Raw genomic sequence first — 19,506 nt, 5'->3', positions numbered from 1 at the left:
GGAGAGTTTATGGCCTTTGGAATAAAGGGCAGGCCACTCAGGAAGACTACAAAGATGTTGTGTGGCTATGTAGGGAGAAAATTAGAAAGGCCAAAGCCCAACTAGAACTTAATCTGGCTCCTGCTATTAAGGACAATAAAAAACATTTCTATAAATACATTAGTAATAAAAGGAGGACTAAGGATAATCTCCATCCTTTATTAGATGGGGACGGAAACACAGTGACAAAGGATGAGGAAAAGGCTGAGGTACTTAATGCCGCCTTTGCCTCAGTCTTTAGTAGTAGAGTCAGTTGTTCCCTGAGTACCCAGCCCCCTGAGCTAGTAGATAGGGGCGGGGAGCAGAATGAAGCCCCCGTAATCCAAGGGGAAATGCTGAAATGGTGAGTGACCTGCTACAGCACTTAGACATACACAAGTCTATGAGGTACTGAGGGAGCTGGCAGAAGTGCTCACCAAGCCACTCTCCATCATTTACCAGCAGTCCTGACAAACCAGGGGGGTCCCAGTTGACTAGAGGTTAGCAAATGTGGCACCCCCCCCCCCAAGAAGGGATGGAAGTAGGATCCGGGAAACTATAGGCCTGTCAGTCTGACTTTGGTGCCTGGGAAGGTCATGGAACAGATCATCCTGAGTGCCATTATGTGGCACATGAAGGACAACCAGGTGATCAGGCCCGGTCAGCATGAGTCCATGAAAGGTAGGTCCTGCTTGACAAACCTGATCTCCTTCTACGACAAGGTGACCTGCTTGGTGGATGAGGGAAAGGCTGTGAATGTTGTTTACCTGGACTTTAGTAAAGCCTTTGACACCGTTTCCCACAGCATTCTCCTGGAGAAACTGGCTGCTCATGGCTTGGATGGGTGTACTCTTCGCTGGGTAAAAAACTGTCTGGAGGGCCAGGCCCAGAGAGTGGTGGTGAATGGAGTTAAATCCAGTTGTCGGCCGGTCACAAGTGGTGTTCCCCAGGGCTCGGTATTGGGGCCCAGTTTTGTTGAATATCTTTGTCAATGATCTGGATGAGGGGATAGAGTGCACCCTCAGTAAGTTTGCAGACGACACCAAACTAGGTGGGAGTGTTGATCTGCTTGAGGGTAGAAAGGCTTTGCAAGAGGGATCTGGACAAGGCTGTATCGATGGGCCGAGGCCAGTGGTATGAGGTTCAACAAGGCCAAGTGCCAGGTCCTGCACTTGGGTCACAACAACCCCATGCAGCCTTACAAGCTTAGGGAAGAGTGGCTCGAAAGCTGCCTGGCAGAAAAGGACCTGGGGGTGTTGGTCGACTGCTGGCTGAATATGAGCCAGTAGTGTGCCCAGGTGGCCAAGGCGGCCAACAGCATCCTGGCCTGTGTAAGGAATAGTGTGGCCAGCAGGACTAGGGAGGTGGTTGTCCCCCTGTACTCGGCACTGGTGAGGCTGCACCTTGAGTACTGTGTTCAGTTTTGGACCCTCTCTACCAGACAGACACTGAGGTGCTGGAGTGTGTCCAGAGAAGGGCAACGAAGCTGGTGAGGGGTCTAGGAGTGGCTGAGGGAACTGGGGTTGTTTAGCCTGGAGAAAAGGAGGCTGAGAGGAGACCTTATCGTTCTCTACAATTACCTGAAAGGAGGTTGCAGAGAGGTGAGTGTTGGTCTCTTTTCCCAAGTACCAAGTGATAGGACAAGAGGAAACAGCCCCAAGTTGTGCCAGGGAAGGTTTAGGTTGGATATTAGGAAAAATTTCTTCACGGAAAAGGTTATCAAACATTGGACCAGGCTGCCCAGGGAAATGGCTGAGTCACCATCCCTGGAGGTATTTAAAATACATGTAGATGTGGTGCTTAGGCACCTGGAGTACTGCGTCCAATTCTGGAGCCCCTACTACAAGAAAGATATGGATGTGCTGGAACATGTCCAGAGAAGGGCCACGAGGATGATCCGAGGACTGGAGCACCTCTCCTATGAGGACAGACTGAGAGAGTTGGGGTTGTTCAGTCTGGAGAAAAGAAGGCTCCGAGGAGACCTTATAGTGGCCTACCAGTATCTTAAGGGGGCCTACAAGAAAGCTGGGGAGGGACTTTTTAGGATGTTGCGTAATGGTAGGACTAGAGGGAATGGATTAAAACGAGAGATGGGACGATTCAGACTGGACGTTAGGAAGAAGTTCTTCACCATGAGGGTGGTGAGACACTGGAACAGGTTGCCCAGAGAGGTGGTGGAAGCCCCATCCCTGGAAGTTTTTAAGGCCAGGCTGGATGGGGCTCTGAGCAACCTGATCTAGTGGGAGGTGTCCCTGCCCATGGCAGGGGGGTTGGAACTAGATGATCTTTAAGGTTCCTTCCAACCCTAACAATTCTATGATTCTATGGTTTAATGGTGGTTTTGGCAGTGTTAGGTTGGACTCGATCTTGAAGGTCTCTTCCAACCTAGATGATTCTATGTAAAAGCTTTGATGTCTTTGGTATTTTATTTTATGAAATTAATTTAACAGTACTTGCAGTATAGGAAACCAGAATTTAATCTGCAGGACTGCCAAAACCCAGATAAAATATCAAGAAAGCACAGAGATTGTATGAATGACTTTGTTCCCACAGTCCCTTTAACTGCTCCCAGGTATTCCCAGCTGTTCATGTCAGCAGTGAGATTCCAGGCTAAGCATGCTTGTGTGTAGCTGTGTTTGAGGAGAAACGAGGATACAAACAGTGATTTTAGCAGTTTAAATTGTGGCAAAAACCGAATCAGTATTTAATAGGGTAAAAGAAAGACTTAGCTTTGCTTACAGAATCACAGAATGACTGAGGTTGGAAGGGACCTCTTGACTTTGTCTTGTCCAATCCCATTGCTCAAACCTCGAACAGGTTGCCCAGGACCATGTTCAGATGGCTTTTGAATATCTCCAAGGAGGGAGATTCCACCGCTTCTCTGGGCAACCTGTGCAATTGTTTGGTCACCCTCACAGTAAAAAAGTATTTCCTGATGTTCAGGAAGAACTTTCTGTGTTTCCGTTTGTGCCCACTGCCTCTGGTCCAGTCGCTGGGCACCACTGGAAAGAGCCTGGCTCCATCCTCTTTCCACCCTCCCTTTAGGTATTTCTACACACTGATGAGATCCCCCTGAGCCTTCTCTTCTCTAGGCTGAACAGTCCCAGCTCTCTCAGCCTCTCCTCATATGAGAGATGCTCCAGGCCCTTTGTGGCCATTTGTTGGACTCTCTCCAGTATGGCCATGTCTCTCTTGTACTGGGAAGCCCAGAAATAGACACAGTACTGTAGGTGTGACCTCACCAGTGCTGAGTAGAGGGGAAGGATCACCTCCCTGGACTTACTGTTGACGCTCCTCCTAATGCAGCACAGGATACCATTAGCCACCTTTGCCACAAGAGCACATTGCTGGCTGATGTTCAACATGGTGTCCACGAGGCCCTCCAGGTCCTTTTCTGCAAAGCTCCTTTCCAGCTGGTCAGCCCCCAGCATGTGTACTGGTGCATGGGGTTGTTCCTCCCCAGGTGCAGGACTTTGCACTTCTTGTTGATCTTCATGAGGTTCCTGAGGGTCCATTTCTCCAGCATGTCAAGGTCCCTCTGGACGGCAGCATGGTCAGACACTGGAATAGGCTGCCCAGGGAGGTGGTTGAGTCACCATCCCTGAATGTGTTTAAGACTCGTTTAGATGTGGTGTTGGGGGATATGGTGTAGGGGAGAACTTTGTAGAGTGAGGTTGATGGTTGGACTCAGTGATCCCAAGGGTCTTTTCCAACCTGAATGATTCTATGACCCTCTGATGTATCAATCAGTCCTCCCAGTTTGTTGAGGGTATGGTCTTCCCCATCGTTCAGATCATTTATGAAGATGATATTGTTACCTCAAAATTCATCCAAGATCACTATCAAACAAGAGAAGTAAGACTGCATCTCAAAGATCAGATTGTAAGATATTTTTTTTTAAGAATATAAATGTGGAAGTTGTGTTCCTTTATACTAATCTTCCTATTTTATTGTTTTGTCCTAGTGTAACTATTTAGAAAAATAATTTAATTTGAGGGTGGTGGTGGTGTGTAATTTAATTAACTTGTAAGGGTAACTTGATGCAGTTAAAATATCAGCTGTGTAAGCATGTGGGACTGAATAGGGTGTAGTGACCATTATCAGAGATATTTGGACTCAAGCTTTGTGGTAGGTCAAGACTGGTCCTTCTACTGCTTGGAGAATATGATGCAAAGAGGCAAATTTAATTTGTGTTCCTAATTATTATATTTTTTTAAATTCTTATTATATTTACATACAGTTATTTTTATTCTCACTATTATGATCTGAAGGATTATTGAATTAAAGTAGCAACAGTATCTATTTTATTACCAGTAAGCATATTGTATTCAAAAATGTATTTTAAATTAGGAGATAATAGTGATATATAGAGAAAAATTAAAATTTCAGTACTGTCTAATGTCCAGTATTTTCATTTATAACAGCTTCAAAATTGGAGAAAAATTCTGTAGTTTCTGAATTATATCGCAATGGGCTTGCTAGATTAATGTATACTGAGAATTATAATTATATTAATATTTGCATTGTGCAGTAAATTTTTATCATGCATGTTTATACAGACCCTTTCTCTTGAATGCATTTCAGATTCCTGAACAATGCTAAGATATGTAGGAAAACTAGTAAAACTGACATAAAATGGACTTTTCTCTTGCTCATAAAATAGTAATATCTTTTAACACCTCTAATTTCTGTCAAACAAATTCTTTTCTCTTTCAGTCTAAAAATTATTTTAATCTGTATTTCAAATACCTCATCTGATGAAGCTTGCAATTTCAGCAGGTACTTAAACATTGATAACAATGTTTAATGTACTATCTAAATTCTGTGTGTATTCAAGATTAGTTGTCATTATTATTTTGAACTTGCTGATGAAAAATGTGAGAAATAGCAAAGCATTCAGTTTCTCCTACAATTCTTTCCTGAGACTGATTTCACTTATACCTATTCCAAGTAAAAAAAGCTATTTTTCAGTTTTGTAATTGGTAATACGAAGTAATGAAAATTTAAATCAAAGTAGTTTTTATTTCTTCACGCTTGGAGACTACAAGTAAGCAAAGCTGATACATCTCTCTAGAAAATATTTTAATTTTTTTCTCAATGTCTTAAAAACATATCTCAGTACAGCTGCTTAGTACAGTACAACCAAGTCTAGAGCTCTTACCAAAATGATTTTGTTTTAATTTTTTTCAGCTGTTTTTTGTGTGTGTTTATAAGGAGATAGTTGATGGATTGATTATGAAGCATAGTTTGACGTGGTTTTGATTTTCCAGTTTTATGGAAACTGTTATATAATTTACCTTTGTTTAAATTACTTCAGTTACTTCATGCCAGCCTAAGATTGCAAAATAGATACTTCAACTGTAAAGCAGTATAGCAAGTGTCAGAATCAGATAAAGCAAGATAAAGCAGGGAACCACCTCCTAGTCTCTTGCATGATTATGTTTGTAATATAAGCATAAAAGTATTTCCTTTTATGTTGATATTCAGAAGAAATTAACCTTTTTTCGTCTTTATTATTTTAGCCATGTCCTCCAGGGGACCGTGATTTTCGAGAAAAACAATGTGCGGACTTTGACAATATGCCTTTCCGGGGAAAGTATTATAACTGGAAACCCTACACTGGAGGTATGGTGTAGCTTTGCAAAAATGTTATCATATGTGACATCTTCAAAATTATATAAATGTTATGTATAAATTAATGTTTGTAAATTGAATGTTTCGATTAAGATACAATGAGTGAAGTTTGCTAAGCTTGTACTTTTGTCAACTGCTGAAAATATTACAGAAGATCCATCTCTGTTCTGGTAGAGTTTTGGTTTACTGTGAAGGGGAGTGAGCATCATTGGAAGGACTCCACTTCAAAACATGGAGCCCTTCTCCACCTGCAGTTGCAATAGAATTAGAGATTACATAAGTGATCTGTAAGTGCCTTTGATGCTATGGTGACGAGTTCAGTATAAAAAAACTCAATATAAGTTTTCCTTCCTTAAGGTCAGAAGAGTAGGAAAAGGAGAAAGAGGAAAAAGCATTTATGAGAGTCTCTAAAGACTCCTTTGATAATTGAATTATAAATAATCGCACTGTGCAAAAAAAGGGTATTTTGGCGCTGGGAAGAGGGTTGTAATTTCTTTTTCTCTTTGGGACAGTTTAATCAAGCTTAGTTATGTTTCTGTCATTGTTCAAAGTTCGTAGGTTGCCCTTTGATTATTTTATCTTTTCCTACTCTAAACCCTGAGTGAATAAGTCCATGTTCCCCTTTGTCCTTTTATATTTTATTGGATTGAATGGTTTTATTCTTAGTTTTTAAGATCAAAATACTAAAAAGGACCATTGTGATCAGGTAGTCTGAGCTGTAGTGTAATTCAAGTAATAGGACTAAATTCCTAATTGAAATATTTTAATCTTGTTTTTGAAATTTACCTTGACATACTTCTAGCACTACATTCTTTTGTTATTCATGTTTTTCAAATGATGAAGTGGTATCCTTATTGTTTTAAATTGTTCAATAGTCATTAGGGTCATATTAATATAATGAAAACATTTTGGAGCCAGCCATCCTTGCCATATCTTACTATGAGAAATAATCTTTTTTGCAAGAAAGAAGAGTCAAGTAGAGAAATCAATAAAGGGAAGTAAAACAAAGTGTATACATTATACATGTCAGGTATGAGATAAGATTATACATTTCAGATCTGTTTATGCATATATATTTTTAAATAATTCAAGTTTTCAAGAATTCCTTTTTTTTTAATTTTCTTTGTTTTTGTTGTCCAGGTGGGGTTAAACCATGTGCATTAAACTGCTTGGCTGAAGGTTATAATTTTTACACTGAACGTGCTCCTGCAGTAATAGATGGGACTCAGTGCAATGCTGATTCACTGGATATCTGTATCAATGGAGAATGCAAGGTTACAAATGTTTTATATAATACTTCTGGTTTACTTTGTTGTTTCTGCTCTCTCCTACATTTAATTATGGGACTTGTTTGTTACTTATACGAAATGGGAGTGTTTAAAAATCAAGTTGTTAATGAAAGAGTAAGGTTGAGACAAAAAGAAAAAAAAGTATTGCATAAATAAGACAAATAATTTGAATTTCAGTAGCTTCTCACAGACATTCATAGAATTCTTCGTTTCATCTTCTTTTTTATTGCTTTGTGGTTTCTGTTGAAGAATTGGTGGAAAGGGCAACAGGAGATGAACAGATTCCTTGCCCTGTTCCAAAGCCTGTTCCATCATTCCGATTAGAACACCACTCTTGTTGAAAAACAGTAAATGTGAACATACTAATCTGTTTCTCTAACTAGTTCATCCTGTTGCAAAAAATTCTGCTTTTAATGTAATTGAAACAGAAAGTTGTCACTATTGCTTGGTAGTTCGATGAAAAAGTATATAATGATGCAAGTATTTGTCATTTACTAAGAATCGGATTATCTTGTAACATTCCTATAGAACTGCGTTGCATGAATTTTCAGAGAATTGGAGGTCTGTGCCATACTTTTGGTTATATTCATCCCACTGCTGCTTCAGTTTAGCAAAATGTTTAATTATGTACTTAAGTCTAAACATCTGAACAGTGTTGGTGACTCTAAACATTATTTGATTTCACTGAGACCACTAACATAACTAAAGGTTAACCCGATGCTAATGCGCTTTGCTAAATTGAGTGCTGAAGATGTATGTTTATTGAATAATATGATGAGATCAAAATCATTTGCCATGTATTAGTAAACTAACAAAAAAAAGCACATGAAAATAATGGTTAGAATAATACTATTCTATTTTGTAAATTATTTAAAGTATTTTAACTTCTCTTATGACCTATGTATTACCTGTTTACAAGATGGTAGATAATATTGCTAGACAGTAAACCAAGTTATGTAGCTGCCTTCATTTTTGTATAAATCCCAGAAAAAATTGGCAAGTTGCAGTGTTTGTTCTGTTTACAATCTACTTGTAATAGGGATGAATCAATCAGTTATAGGAAGTTAATCGTTCACCATATATAGATTTCTCATAATCAGAAATGTAATGTACTTTTAATAATCAGTTATAGACACCTCTCTTTTTTCCAAAGGCTTTTGAATCCTATCTAATACAGCATGTAATTCAGTCTTTTGCTAAATTTCATTCTACATTCATTCTTACAGTGAAGTAATGTACACTTTATGTTCAACATTATAAAAATAATTGCAAGTTTTGCCTGGAGAATGTGGAAAGATGGTCTATGAAGCTATAAATACCTTTGGGAATAATAATACTATTTATGCTGCATAAATGTTTAAGGAACACACAGCAAATGTTTCCCTTAACAAAGCAATATAGATGAAACACAATTAGCTGTTGTGATATTAAATAAAAAGTCACTAATCATTTATTGATAACTGTAATAATTACATTGTTTGTAAAATGCTGTGAAATCCCTTCCTGAAAGTCGCAGTAGAAATACAAAGTATTTATTAATCAATAATCAATAATTTGGTAACAACCCAAAATTTGGATTGTTCTACTTTTTTATTTTCTTCCTCTGGTAAGCGAAAACCCGCTTACGGTAATAGCTTTCAAAAACAGAGTAGATAAAAAGAACAACTGAATATCTCAAACTTGAGGGAAACACTTCAAAAAAACTATGAAGATAATGGTGCAAGAAACCATCATTCTGTTAAAATATTTGTTCTTATCTGTTCTCAGCATGTAGGTTGTGATAATATTTTGGGGTCTGATGCTAAGGAAGATAGATGCCGTGTTTGTGGAGGAGATGGGAGTACATGTGAAGCCATTGAAGGTTTCTTTAACGATTCATTGCCCAGAGGAGGTATGCACATATACATCTATTCTGTTGCACAATGCATTTAGATGATTGTTTAGCAAATAACAGTGCTGCATTGATTTCCAGCATGGCATTGCTGCTGGTCATTTCACTTTGACTCCTTTTGCCTCGTTGTTTCCTTTTTCTGTATTAGTTTGGATTTGTGTCAAATACAATATGTTTCATTACTGAATACTTAGTTCTCATAGTCTTTAATGCACTTTAAAAAGAAGTGGGTGGGGTTTTTTTAATTCATTAGTTATGATTGTATGGTAAAAGTAATTTTGTGTATGATTTTAATGCGTATGGTAGAATATGATATTTAGTCATACATGAAATTTTAGAATAGAAAGAATCCAGAAATGTCTCTTAAGTTCATGTTATTAAGAACTCAGTGTGTATGGGCAATTAGTTGAAAGCTTAGCTCAAAAAAAAAAAGACAATATTAGTGTTGCAATCTTAGTGTTATCAGTTTTGGGTCTCCGAATACAGGAAAAGGATTGATTCACTGGAGTGAGATCAGTTCAGTGAGGATCCACTAAGATTATGGGGACTGGTGCACTTGCCCCTCTGTGAGGAGAGGCACGGGGAATTGGGCTTATTTAGCCTGGAGAAGAGAAGGTGTGTGGGGACCTAGTATCAACCCTCTAATACCTATGATGAGGAGGTTATGGAGAAGATAGAGCCAGACTGCTCACAGTGGTGGGTACACGGTGGGAGGAGAGACAATGGCTATAAATTGAAACAAGACAGATGCTGACCAAATGGAAGGAAAAACTTTTTCCCCAGGAGGACAGTCTAGCAGTAGATTAGGTTGCCAAGACAGGTATTACAGTTTCCATCTTTGGAGGTTTTCATGACTCAGCTGGATAAAGCGCTGAGTAACTTGATCTGATCTCTAGCTGACCCTGCTTGTAGCAGGAAGTTAGACTAAATGACTGTCTGAGGTCCTTTCCAGCCTGAATTTTCCTATGATCATTTTATACATTAATTACTTGTGATACACTGTTGAAAAGACTTTATTACCATTTAAAAAAAGGAATTCCTGACTACATGGTAAATTCTTGCTATCACTTTCAAATTTGTGACTGAAATTTAAAGAGTTTTCCATTATATCACATAAAAGAAAATGTTGAAGTACATTTGAATCCCATATCTCTTACTAATTTTTAATAGTAAGTAATTTATTAATGGTTACTTTTATGACTAATATTGTTTAAGATAAACAACAAGAAATAAAATTTATCTTTATCTTCTAGGCTACATGGAAGTGATTCAAATTCCAAGAGGTTCTGTGCACATTGAAATAAAAGAAGTGGCAATGTCAAAGAACTACATTGGTAAGAGCATGGTTTAAATAGCAGACTGTTATTAAGTTAGAGTTTATGATGTGATTTGAAGGTATATTTTCTGGTTTGACCAAATCATACACATAGTAGAAGCAGCAGAGGGAATGGTAGCTGTTAATATTAGGTTGTGGTCAGACAGTTGCAGCAGTTGGTTAGGATGTATTCTCCTGAGTGGAGCTAATGAAATACATCATGTGATTCCTTCTCGTCCACTCAGTGCAAAATCAGGTCAACTTCACTATAGTTCTAATATCTTGAGCTGAAGTGAATGAGGAACACTCAAATGATATACTGTCCCACTCTGAGGTAGCGTCTTCCACCTGGGGAAGTCTCTGATCTTGGGGGTTTGTACTGTTTTAAAACACCATTTTATTCTTGGAATGATTATTCATCAACACCCATGATTACTTAAATGCTAACAATACTGTCTCCTTATCTTAAGGCAATTTAATATATTCTCTGTATTTCACAGTGTTTCTGTGTTGCTGTGTTGTAGGGACTTAATGCCATCCCTGTTTTATAGATACGGAAAATGAGGTGCAGAAAAATTAAGTGCTTAATTGAGATCATTCAGGGAGCTTGTGTTAAAGCACAGAATTAAATTCAAATTCCCAGATTATCATTCTTTTCTTTAAAGACTGTGTTAAATTTGCTTTCTGGTTTTTTTTAATACTGATGCATACAAGTCTGGCTTCGTCGAACTCAAGACAACATGCATTTCTGAAAGTCTGTGTACCCTAATTTGCATATGATGCCTGTAAGCGTGAGTTTGAAGGGCAATTATTCTCCTAGGTACATTAATTCCTAAATTGATTATATTGATAATAATGGTACCTTTTACTGTTGGATGCCTACTTTCTGCCTGCCCCCACCCTCTTGTAATTCATCAGATTATCAATATCCCTCCATTCTGCAGAAATAATAACGCCACTACTCCAGCAATAAAGTGGTTATTATTCTTTCAGCAGCATCACACTGCCCTGGCCCCTCCCCTATGTCAAAATATACTGCGGGTAAGGTTGCTCATATATCCTATATTAACATTTCAAACAGAGGTGGTGGGAAAGGCATACAATGCATCCTGTCATGGTCGTTTTCTGCTAAGAACCATATTGTCAAAAGAGCATTTTGTAATGTTGAAATCTACACCAATATTAGTGTCATTATATTTAATACACAGATTCATATTGTATTTCTGATTCCATGGGTAGCTGAAAACCAGAATAAATAAGATATTCTTAGCTACTACAATTAAGTTTGTTATTCCTTTAATTTATAAGCAGAGGAAAATGATCTGTAAAAGCATTTAGATCAGCACCATCTGTATAAAATGAATGAAAAATGTCAAATTTTTGGCTTAAATAAAAGATATAGGCAACTTCTTTGGTATTTAATCTGGCCACAGATCTAAAAATGTAAAGCAGTACATAAATACTCTTTTAATGTGTGTGTCACAATTTCAAGGGGGTTCCTGAATTTCAGGCTCTCTCCTCACTGCCTTGCTTCATGCCACAGAAGCCCTGGTTAACAGAAATGGGGGATTCCTCTCCTTCACTAGTTCCTTGTGTTTCCAACTTTCAAAGCTGCCGTTATATCCTAATGAAAGATAATTTTAATAAGCCACAGGGGCCATTTCATTTTGTGTTGGGATGTTTTGTACTGTGAGTGTGAACTAGATCACTATTTTAGGATCACCAGTTTCTGGGGAAAGAAAGGCTTCTTGTTTGCTCCCTAAAAAGAACTGTACAAGCATGATGGTAATTAAAAATGAGTTTATTACATTAAAATACATACCTCGATGGTATTGTTTTATATTGTTTTATTTCTTTAGTGGCAGTGTCAACTTCACAGCTCCTTCCCTGTCTTTATGGAGTTCCCTCTGTTTCAGGACAGCTGTTTGTGTGGCCACACCGTGACAACTGATTCAGCTGAAAATAACCATTTACACATATTTTGGTTTATGTGCACTGCTGCCAAATATGCGACCGTAGTCTAAAAAAATCATTTTTTCCATTTGGAAATATACAAAAAAGGAAAAAATAAAACCCACTTCCTCTGTAGCCCCTCACACTGGCTTCAAGATTTCTTCTTTGTTCCTTTCAGTTAGAAGGCTTTCAAACTAACTTAAACCAAACATCCCACAGTTCCTTAAACTAAGATCCAGTTCTTCTGCAAGCCATGGCCTCAAATTTAGGCTGCAGTTAGACATTTGGCAACTTCAGTTAGCTCAATCAGCTAACTTCATCATTGTCATGTAATTATATTATTGAGCTTCCTCGTTGTCATGTAATTATATTATTGGAATGCTATTCATAGCTGTGTGGCCTTCACCTATGCATAACAACTGACATTAAGCAAATCTATTTACAGAATGCAAATGCATTTTTCTTTGGAGGTCAGACAAGTAAAAAATGAACTGCTTTACTTCTGGGTATTACATTAGTTTAAGTGTATATAGCATACATACAATTGATAGCATATAATTTCAGAATGATTAATTATGTAAACAATGTATGAGAATGTTTGTTCTCCTGCGCTCATTTATATGTCTCATTTGTTGTTGTTCATATGTCTCAAATAATATAAGTAAAGAATTCACTTCATTATTTGCTCTTAGACATACTGATGAGAAAATGTTTGGGACTGAGAGGGTACAGTAAGAAACTTTAATGTCTTGGTGGCTTTGGGAGACCCTGTGACCCTCTTTTAATTAAGCTAGATTTTATGAAAGCAAGATGGATAGAAATTTTTTGCTATGTGGAAATAAGACCACTAATAAAAAAAAATACTGATGTTCAACTGTAACATAGTTATTTCATATACCCGCTTAAAATACATAAATAGTGGAAGTACTATTCCTTTCTTTTAGTACAGTACTGCTTGCAATTTTTCTTCTCCTATACTCACTTTTTTTACTGTCTCCTTGTACTACAAAACCTATATAGACAATAAGGAATTTGAATTACTTTGAGAAGTGAATGTGTCGGAGCTAGTTTCTTCACTCAAAGTGCATGTGTGTTTCCAGAGTAAATCCAGGGAAGTCAATGGAATAAGATTTATGCTATGGAAAGACATTCCTTTACAGACCTTATGGGTCTGATGGAAATGTTTACTAATCCCTGCTGAATATGGCTGTCACCAACAGAATGTTACTGCCTCCCAACTATCTCCTGTTGATATGAATGCTCTCTCATCTCTTTTAGAAAATTTGAGCATCATTCAGACATTTTCCCTAACTGTTTAAGGTATCCATCTGTCTGCACAGATGTAGCTGACAATAAAACTTGATCCTAAGTTGTCTTACTCTTTATGATTGTGACGTGAGTTTGTGAATTCCCAATCTAGTAAAGTCAGTGATTTGTCTCAACAAAAAATGACATGTCTGATCATGTATTTCCAACCATCATTTTGCCTTTAAGAACGTTTTATTTAAAGTTAACATGAATGCTGAATAACTCGGTAATCTTCACCTTAAGTCAAGAAGTCAATGTTGAATTAATGTAATATTCACCTTAAGATACAAAGTCAGTTTCTTATTTAGAAATTTAATTGAATATTATTGATAAAAAAAACCCAAATATAAGTCCCTGAATAATATCTGCTTGTCCGGGCTAATTGGTCAGTTAGCTAAGAAATTTATGTTTTGTCTACAGTACTTTTATGGTTAAGGCTGTAAATTAGGTATAATAAAATATCTTGGCAGATTAAATAGCTAGCATTTGTGTTTGCAGTAGAAATATCTTGGATTTATGTTTTAATAAGGGAAAAAAACCCAGTGGACAAAGACAACAAAGCAAGAGCTGATTGGGACCATATGTCAGACTCAGTGTTCCTTCTCTTTTTTTTTTTTTTCCTCTGCACATTATCTGAGATACCTATCCCATGCCCCAACATCTTAATCTAAAGATTAGATTGATAATTGATTATACATTTGAGACCTACATATATCTTAAGTAGAACAGCATACATTGCACACGGGCTCATATTTTGACCAGGGCTAAAGAAAAGGTTTTATATTGCTTGAAAAAACAGTGATGTTGCACTGAAGTTCACGTACTTCTAACAGATTAGTAGTTTAATTTGCAATGGCTTCTCCATTATAAATGCTGCTTCCAATTTTTAGGTGGCTTGTATTTTTTTTTAAGCTTTAAAATCTGAAGAGGATGACTACTATATTAATGGTGCCTGGACTATTGACTGGCCAAGAAAGTTTGATGTTGCTGGAACAGCTTTCTATTACAAGAGGCCAACAGATGAACCAGAGTCTTTGGAAGCACTAGGCCCTACTTCAGAAAATCTCATAGTCATGGTAAAGTTATAATTAATATATTTCTGAAATGTGAAATATATATTTATGTTCTTAGGAAAGGCAAGGCCATTAATGAAATCAAAATAGATTGTGTTTACAAAGAGTGTACAGCTTGCCTAGTTGGGACTAGCTGGGACACAACTTCTTAACACAGCTTGCTTATCTTTCAAAACTGACAGGCAAACATTGTGATGAAAAAGGGATAAAGTCAGAAGAACCCCAGGAAATCTCACAGAAGATGCCCCATCTGTGTTAAATGTGCTTCGGAATAATGGTAGCAGAAATTGTAAACAGGGCGTATAATGTATCTCTGCATACTGCTGATACATGGAAGTTTTAAGATATAGCATGACAGTTCCTGACAGTTCTGTAGATGTCAGTGGTTTTAAGTCTGGCCTGAGTGTGAAGCATACTTTTACCATAGCAAGAGTATCATGATTTTACCTGTATTAAAGTATGTTGCTGTGACATACATTGCTCTGAATAGATTGTACAAATTCTGCAAATGTATCAGAAGATGTGATCAGGGTCCTGGTACCCTGTCTCTGACGGTAGGCAATAGTGAGCCTACTGTTGCTCTACTGTGTTGAGGAGTATAAGAACAGGGTGATACTTGCCCAGTATATTCTATCAACTGCCAGATTTGCAGTTCAGGGATTGCTTGAGCCAGACAGGATATTTTTGTGTATAGAATAATATTCACATTTTAGGTGACATTTTCAAACACACAAATCCTGTTTTTTCTGCTATAGCTGTGAATAAGCTAGAGTCCATATAGAATGAGTTACACAATGATTAATAGTGCCTTTTCTCATTCAGTCAGTGCCACTGATTTTCTTACTGAAAGTTCTCTGCTCTTTTGTCCAATGGAGATATGCAGATATGCCTCCGCAAAATATCACAGAACGTAGAAGGGGATGAGAAATAGCTCTAAGATGTGTCAGATTACTTCATCTTAACATGATATATATTAGCATTGGACAGGTGGTATGTGGAAGTGCAATTCAACAGTGAGGATAGACAAAAATCTCATAGTGATTGTTGCACTTCCATCTGTATCACTTGCAGTGGTATATCTGCAGCGAGAGTTTTGATATTCCTTTAAAGGAACCACAAGTGAGATTCCACCAAGCTAATGCTGTTGGCTATTGCATTAGGGGAAAACAATGACCTCGGCAATAGTCTGTTGCTGTTACTATTATTATTATTATTATAGTCACTAGAAGTGTAAGCAAGGGCAGAGCTAGGTTCATAATTGCTATGTGAGTAGCTCCTCACAAGATTGCAGTGAGGACTGATGCATGTATGCACAGTAATATCCTTAACCAACTTTGACCTCATGTAATTATTCAGCTACCAAATTAACATCTATTAAGACATTACTTTTATGAAAACTGGCTTTTTAGAACAATTATGTCAAGCATAAAGAACTTACAGAAGTTATAAAGTTGTGTCAAGGGAAAAAAAGACAAAGCTCACCTTAGACAATATTACTTTTATATATATTTTAAAAGTTAGTCTAGATTCTTTTGGGAATACCTAAAAGAACTGCTATGGCTTCCTTTATTACTTTTTTCCATTCCACAGAACATAACACATATCTAGATTAAATGTCACTGTAGTTGCTCTCTGCTTGCCTGTTTTAATGGTATAACCAGTTGTTTTCAACTACAGATTCTGCTACAGGAACAAAATTTGGGTATAAGGTATAAATTCAGTGTTCCCATCTCTCACACTGGCAGTGGAGACAATGAAGTTGGCTTTGCATGGAATCATCTGCCTTGGTCAGAATGTTCTGCTACTTGTATTGGAGGTAAGACACCAGGCAGTCAAGCTTCAGGGTAAACTGAATTGCAAGATACTGGTTACTACACAATTATGTAGGTAACTAATTGAAAATATTTCTTTCAGACATGCCTCAAACCTTGTAGTGAAAGAACATTTATTTTATCACAATGGATTTTGTTGTTTTCAAGTACATTTAATATGTTCAGATCTTTTTGTTAAATACAGTGTATCTTGGCACAGTGTGTCTCTGTCTGCTGATGCTTCTGAGATTCTATTGAAGCTGGGATGTTTGCTTTTCACAGGAGCTTTCTTGGTAAAGGACATCAGAAGTTTCAAGTAAGGAGATTAAAAACCAGAAGGCAAATAAGTCAACTGTAAATAAAGGGATGTGTCTCTGTGTGTTTGTAGGTATGCTTCACAAGATCCTAGTCAGCCCTCCTATCCTCCAGCCACCAAAGTTTAGGATACATACTAGCAGCTCCTCTGTAGCAGATATAACAACTCAATTATACTTCCAGCCCATAGCAGTATTTGAGAATTGTTGCCTATTGGCAGCAGTGGGGGATTTGTAGGTTGTCCCATATGATTCATCATGGGTGCCTTTTGCCCACAATTTACTATATTCCTAATCCTCCCTCTAGTGGCCACCAATGCAATTCTTTACCTCTGGCTGGGAGAGCAGGACAGTTGGCTTCCTTCAAAGCCAACACCATTGCTGCTGCATGGACTGGTGAGTAGAAGTGCTGTGTGAACAGTATCTTTCTTCTCTCTGGAGACTGAATGCATCATCTCCCCAACATACCTCAGTTTCAGAAGATATGGGAGAGAGCTTTAAATCTGCCTCAGAATTTCAGTTTTCTACTGCACTGCACACTGCCCATAGCAAGAAGACGACACTATATTTTTTTAAAGAACCTTTGCACCAAATATTTGTCCTTTTCCTTTTTTTATGGCTACTGGATCAGCATGACTCTTCTTTCTGCTCGATCCTGCTGTGGCTGTTACTAGTTGTTTGCTGTTTAAATACAGCAGTTTGCTTATCCATATCCAAGATACAAATGAAAGCACAAATTCTATTCTGTGCAGCTAAATAAAGTCTTGAAACAAAATAGAGGAAGGTGCCAAACTTTTCCAATATTTTTATTGTTCATTTGTTGGATTCTTGTTATCAAATGAGTGACAGATTGCTTTTTTAACTACTATTTTAACATGGAAAAGGAATGTTTTAAATGATTTTAAAAAAATCTCATAGCAAAAGACAGTTCCAAGTATCAGAACCTTACAAGGACTGCCAAATCCTATTTTTATGATGGCAATGAGTTAATGATCTTTTTAAAGTCATGGTAAAACTCCTGTTGATTTAGGTAGAGACAAGATTTTAGCCATGGATCTTCTGTCATGCAGGTCATTGGCACTTCACAGATCCGAAAGTATACAACAGAAAAAACAATTGGCTCTGAAGGAGTAGGCACTTGTCTAAATAAGAACATTTTGACATAATTAACTTTTAAGGGGAGATTTGTGAATCTGTGATAACTGCATACATTTATTATTCATTTGAACTTTGCAGGGTGAGGGAAAGATTTTCTTCAGTAGCTTATGGTGGCTAAACCAGGTACTTTTCTCTCCTTTCAGCTTAGTATGAGGATATACTACAGTCACTTATTTTCATTGAGCTCTGTGCTCAGGGAATAAATGTTTCATTTAGCTATGATTCATGTTAAAAACTGTATCTGCTTTCTACATATGAGTACCTGCTATTCCCCCTAGTTTATGAAGCACCTTTTGCCATATGCCAAAAGAAAACACAATTCTAAATCCACTATGATCCACTAAATCTACAGTGATCATCTAGTCCAACTGCCTGACCAATTCAGGGCTGAACAAAAGTTAAAGCATGTTGTTAAGGGCATTGTCCAAATGCCTCTTAAACACTGACAGGCTTGGGGCATCGACTACCTCTCTAGGAAGCCTATTCCAATGTTTGACCACCTCTCGGTAAAGAAATTCTTCCTAACGTCCAGTCTAAACCTCCCCGGCACAGCTTTGAACCATTCCCATGCGTCCTATCACTGGATCCCAGGGAGAAGAGATCAGCACCTCCCTCTCCACTTGCCCTCCTCAGGAAGCTGCAGAGAGCAATGAGGTTGCCCCTCAGCCTCCTTCTCTCCAAACTAGACAACCCCAGAGTCCTCAGCTGCTTCTCATAGGACATGCCTTCCAGCCCTTTCACCAGCTTTGTTGCCCTCCTCTGGATGCATTCAAGGACCTGAACATCCTTCTTAAATTGTGAGGCCCAGAACTGCACACAAGACTCAAGGTGAGGCCGCACCAATGCTGAATACGGTGGGATAATCATCTCTTTTGACCAGCTGGTTATGCTGTGTTTGATGCACCCCAGGATGCAGTGTGCCCTCTTGGCTGCCAGGGCCCACTGCTGACTCCTATTGAGCCTGCTGTCAACCTGCTCCCCCAGATCCCTTTCCGCAGGGCTGCTCTCCAGCCACTCCTCTCCCAATTTATTCTTGTGCCTGGCATTACTCCTTCCCAGGTGCAGAATCCAGCATTTGTTCTTGTTAAGTTTCATGCCACTGATGATTTCCCAGTGCTCCAATCTACCTAGATCCCTCTGCAAGGCCTCTTGTCTCTCAAGAGGGTCAACAGCATCTCCCAGTTTGGTATCATCAGCAAACTTGCTAATGGTGCATTCAACTCCTTGTGTATTTAATAGTGTAGATTGTGTATTTAGTAGTGTCCTTCATGTTAAAGGAGAAAAGAACAAAATGTTCCATAGTTGCTCTGCAAGTGAGCATCATATCCTGTAGAATGAATTAAGCAGAAATCATGTCTCCAAAAGCTGAGTTTTATTTTGGTCTTTTCTTGCTTTTTTCTAAAAATAGGTTCTTCAGATTTACAAGGTAGTTAAAAGAGCTTGCCTGGTAACAGGCAACTCTGTTCTTTTCCTGGAGTCATGTACTCATATATAGGATGAGAATATAATTTCATTCATTTTTAATATCTGTCTCGTATCTGTTCTTAGGCTTGGAAATCCAGAATTGCAGCTTTTCTTTTTGTATACTAGAACCAATATTTTCTATATTGAAAAACTTTTCTTTAAAATACAGATTTATACTATCTGAGCCAGTCTTTCCTCTCAGGGAACGTTATGTAAAACTGAGCTACATGTATTTTCCATATTAATTCCCTTTCCTGAAAGTTCACTGATAAGTGTTC

General features: G+C 37.9%; 1 protein-coding gene across 9 annotated transcripts in view; it reads left to right on the top strand.

Moving 5' to 3' along the window:
• ADAMTS6 (ADAM metallopeptidase with thrombospondin type 1 motif 6) overlaps positions 1-19,506 on the top strand; it is a 189,757-nt gene that overhangs the window by 136,548 nt on the left and 33,703 nt on the right. For 7 of the 9 annotated variants that reach the window (XM_074568626.1, XM_074568625.1, XM_074568627.1 and 4 more), the window contains 6 exons: positions 5,541-5,643; positions 6,793-6,926; positions 8,709-8,832; positions 10,086-10,166; positions 14,321-14,484; positions 16,159-16,297. In XM_074568626.1, coding sequence (XP_074424727.1) covers positions 5,541-5,643; positions 6,793-6,926; positions 8,709-8,832; positions 10,086-10,166; positions 14,321-14,484; positions 16,159-16,297 — 745 coding nt within the window. Of the gene's footprint in view, positions 1-5,540; positions 5,644-6,792; positions 6,927-8,708; positions 8,833-10,085; positions 10,167-14,320; positions 14,485-16,158; positions 16,298-16,913; positions 17,003-18,316; positions 18,895-19,506 lie in introns of those variants that run through there. The other 2 variants (XM_074568629.1, XR_012584803.1) reach the window with 2 other exon arrangements.

This window comes from Larus michahellis, chromosome W, assembly GCF_964199755.1.
Source record: "Larus michahellis chromosome W, bLarMic1.1, whole genome shotgun sequence".
NCBI lineage: Eukaryota > Metazoa > Chordata > Aves > Charadriiformes > Laridae > Larus > Larus michahellis.
This window is presented reverse-complemented; position numbering and strand designations above follow the sequence as displayed.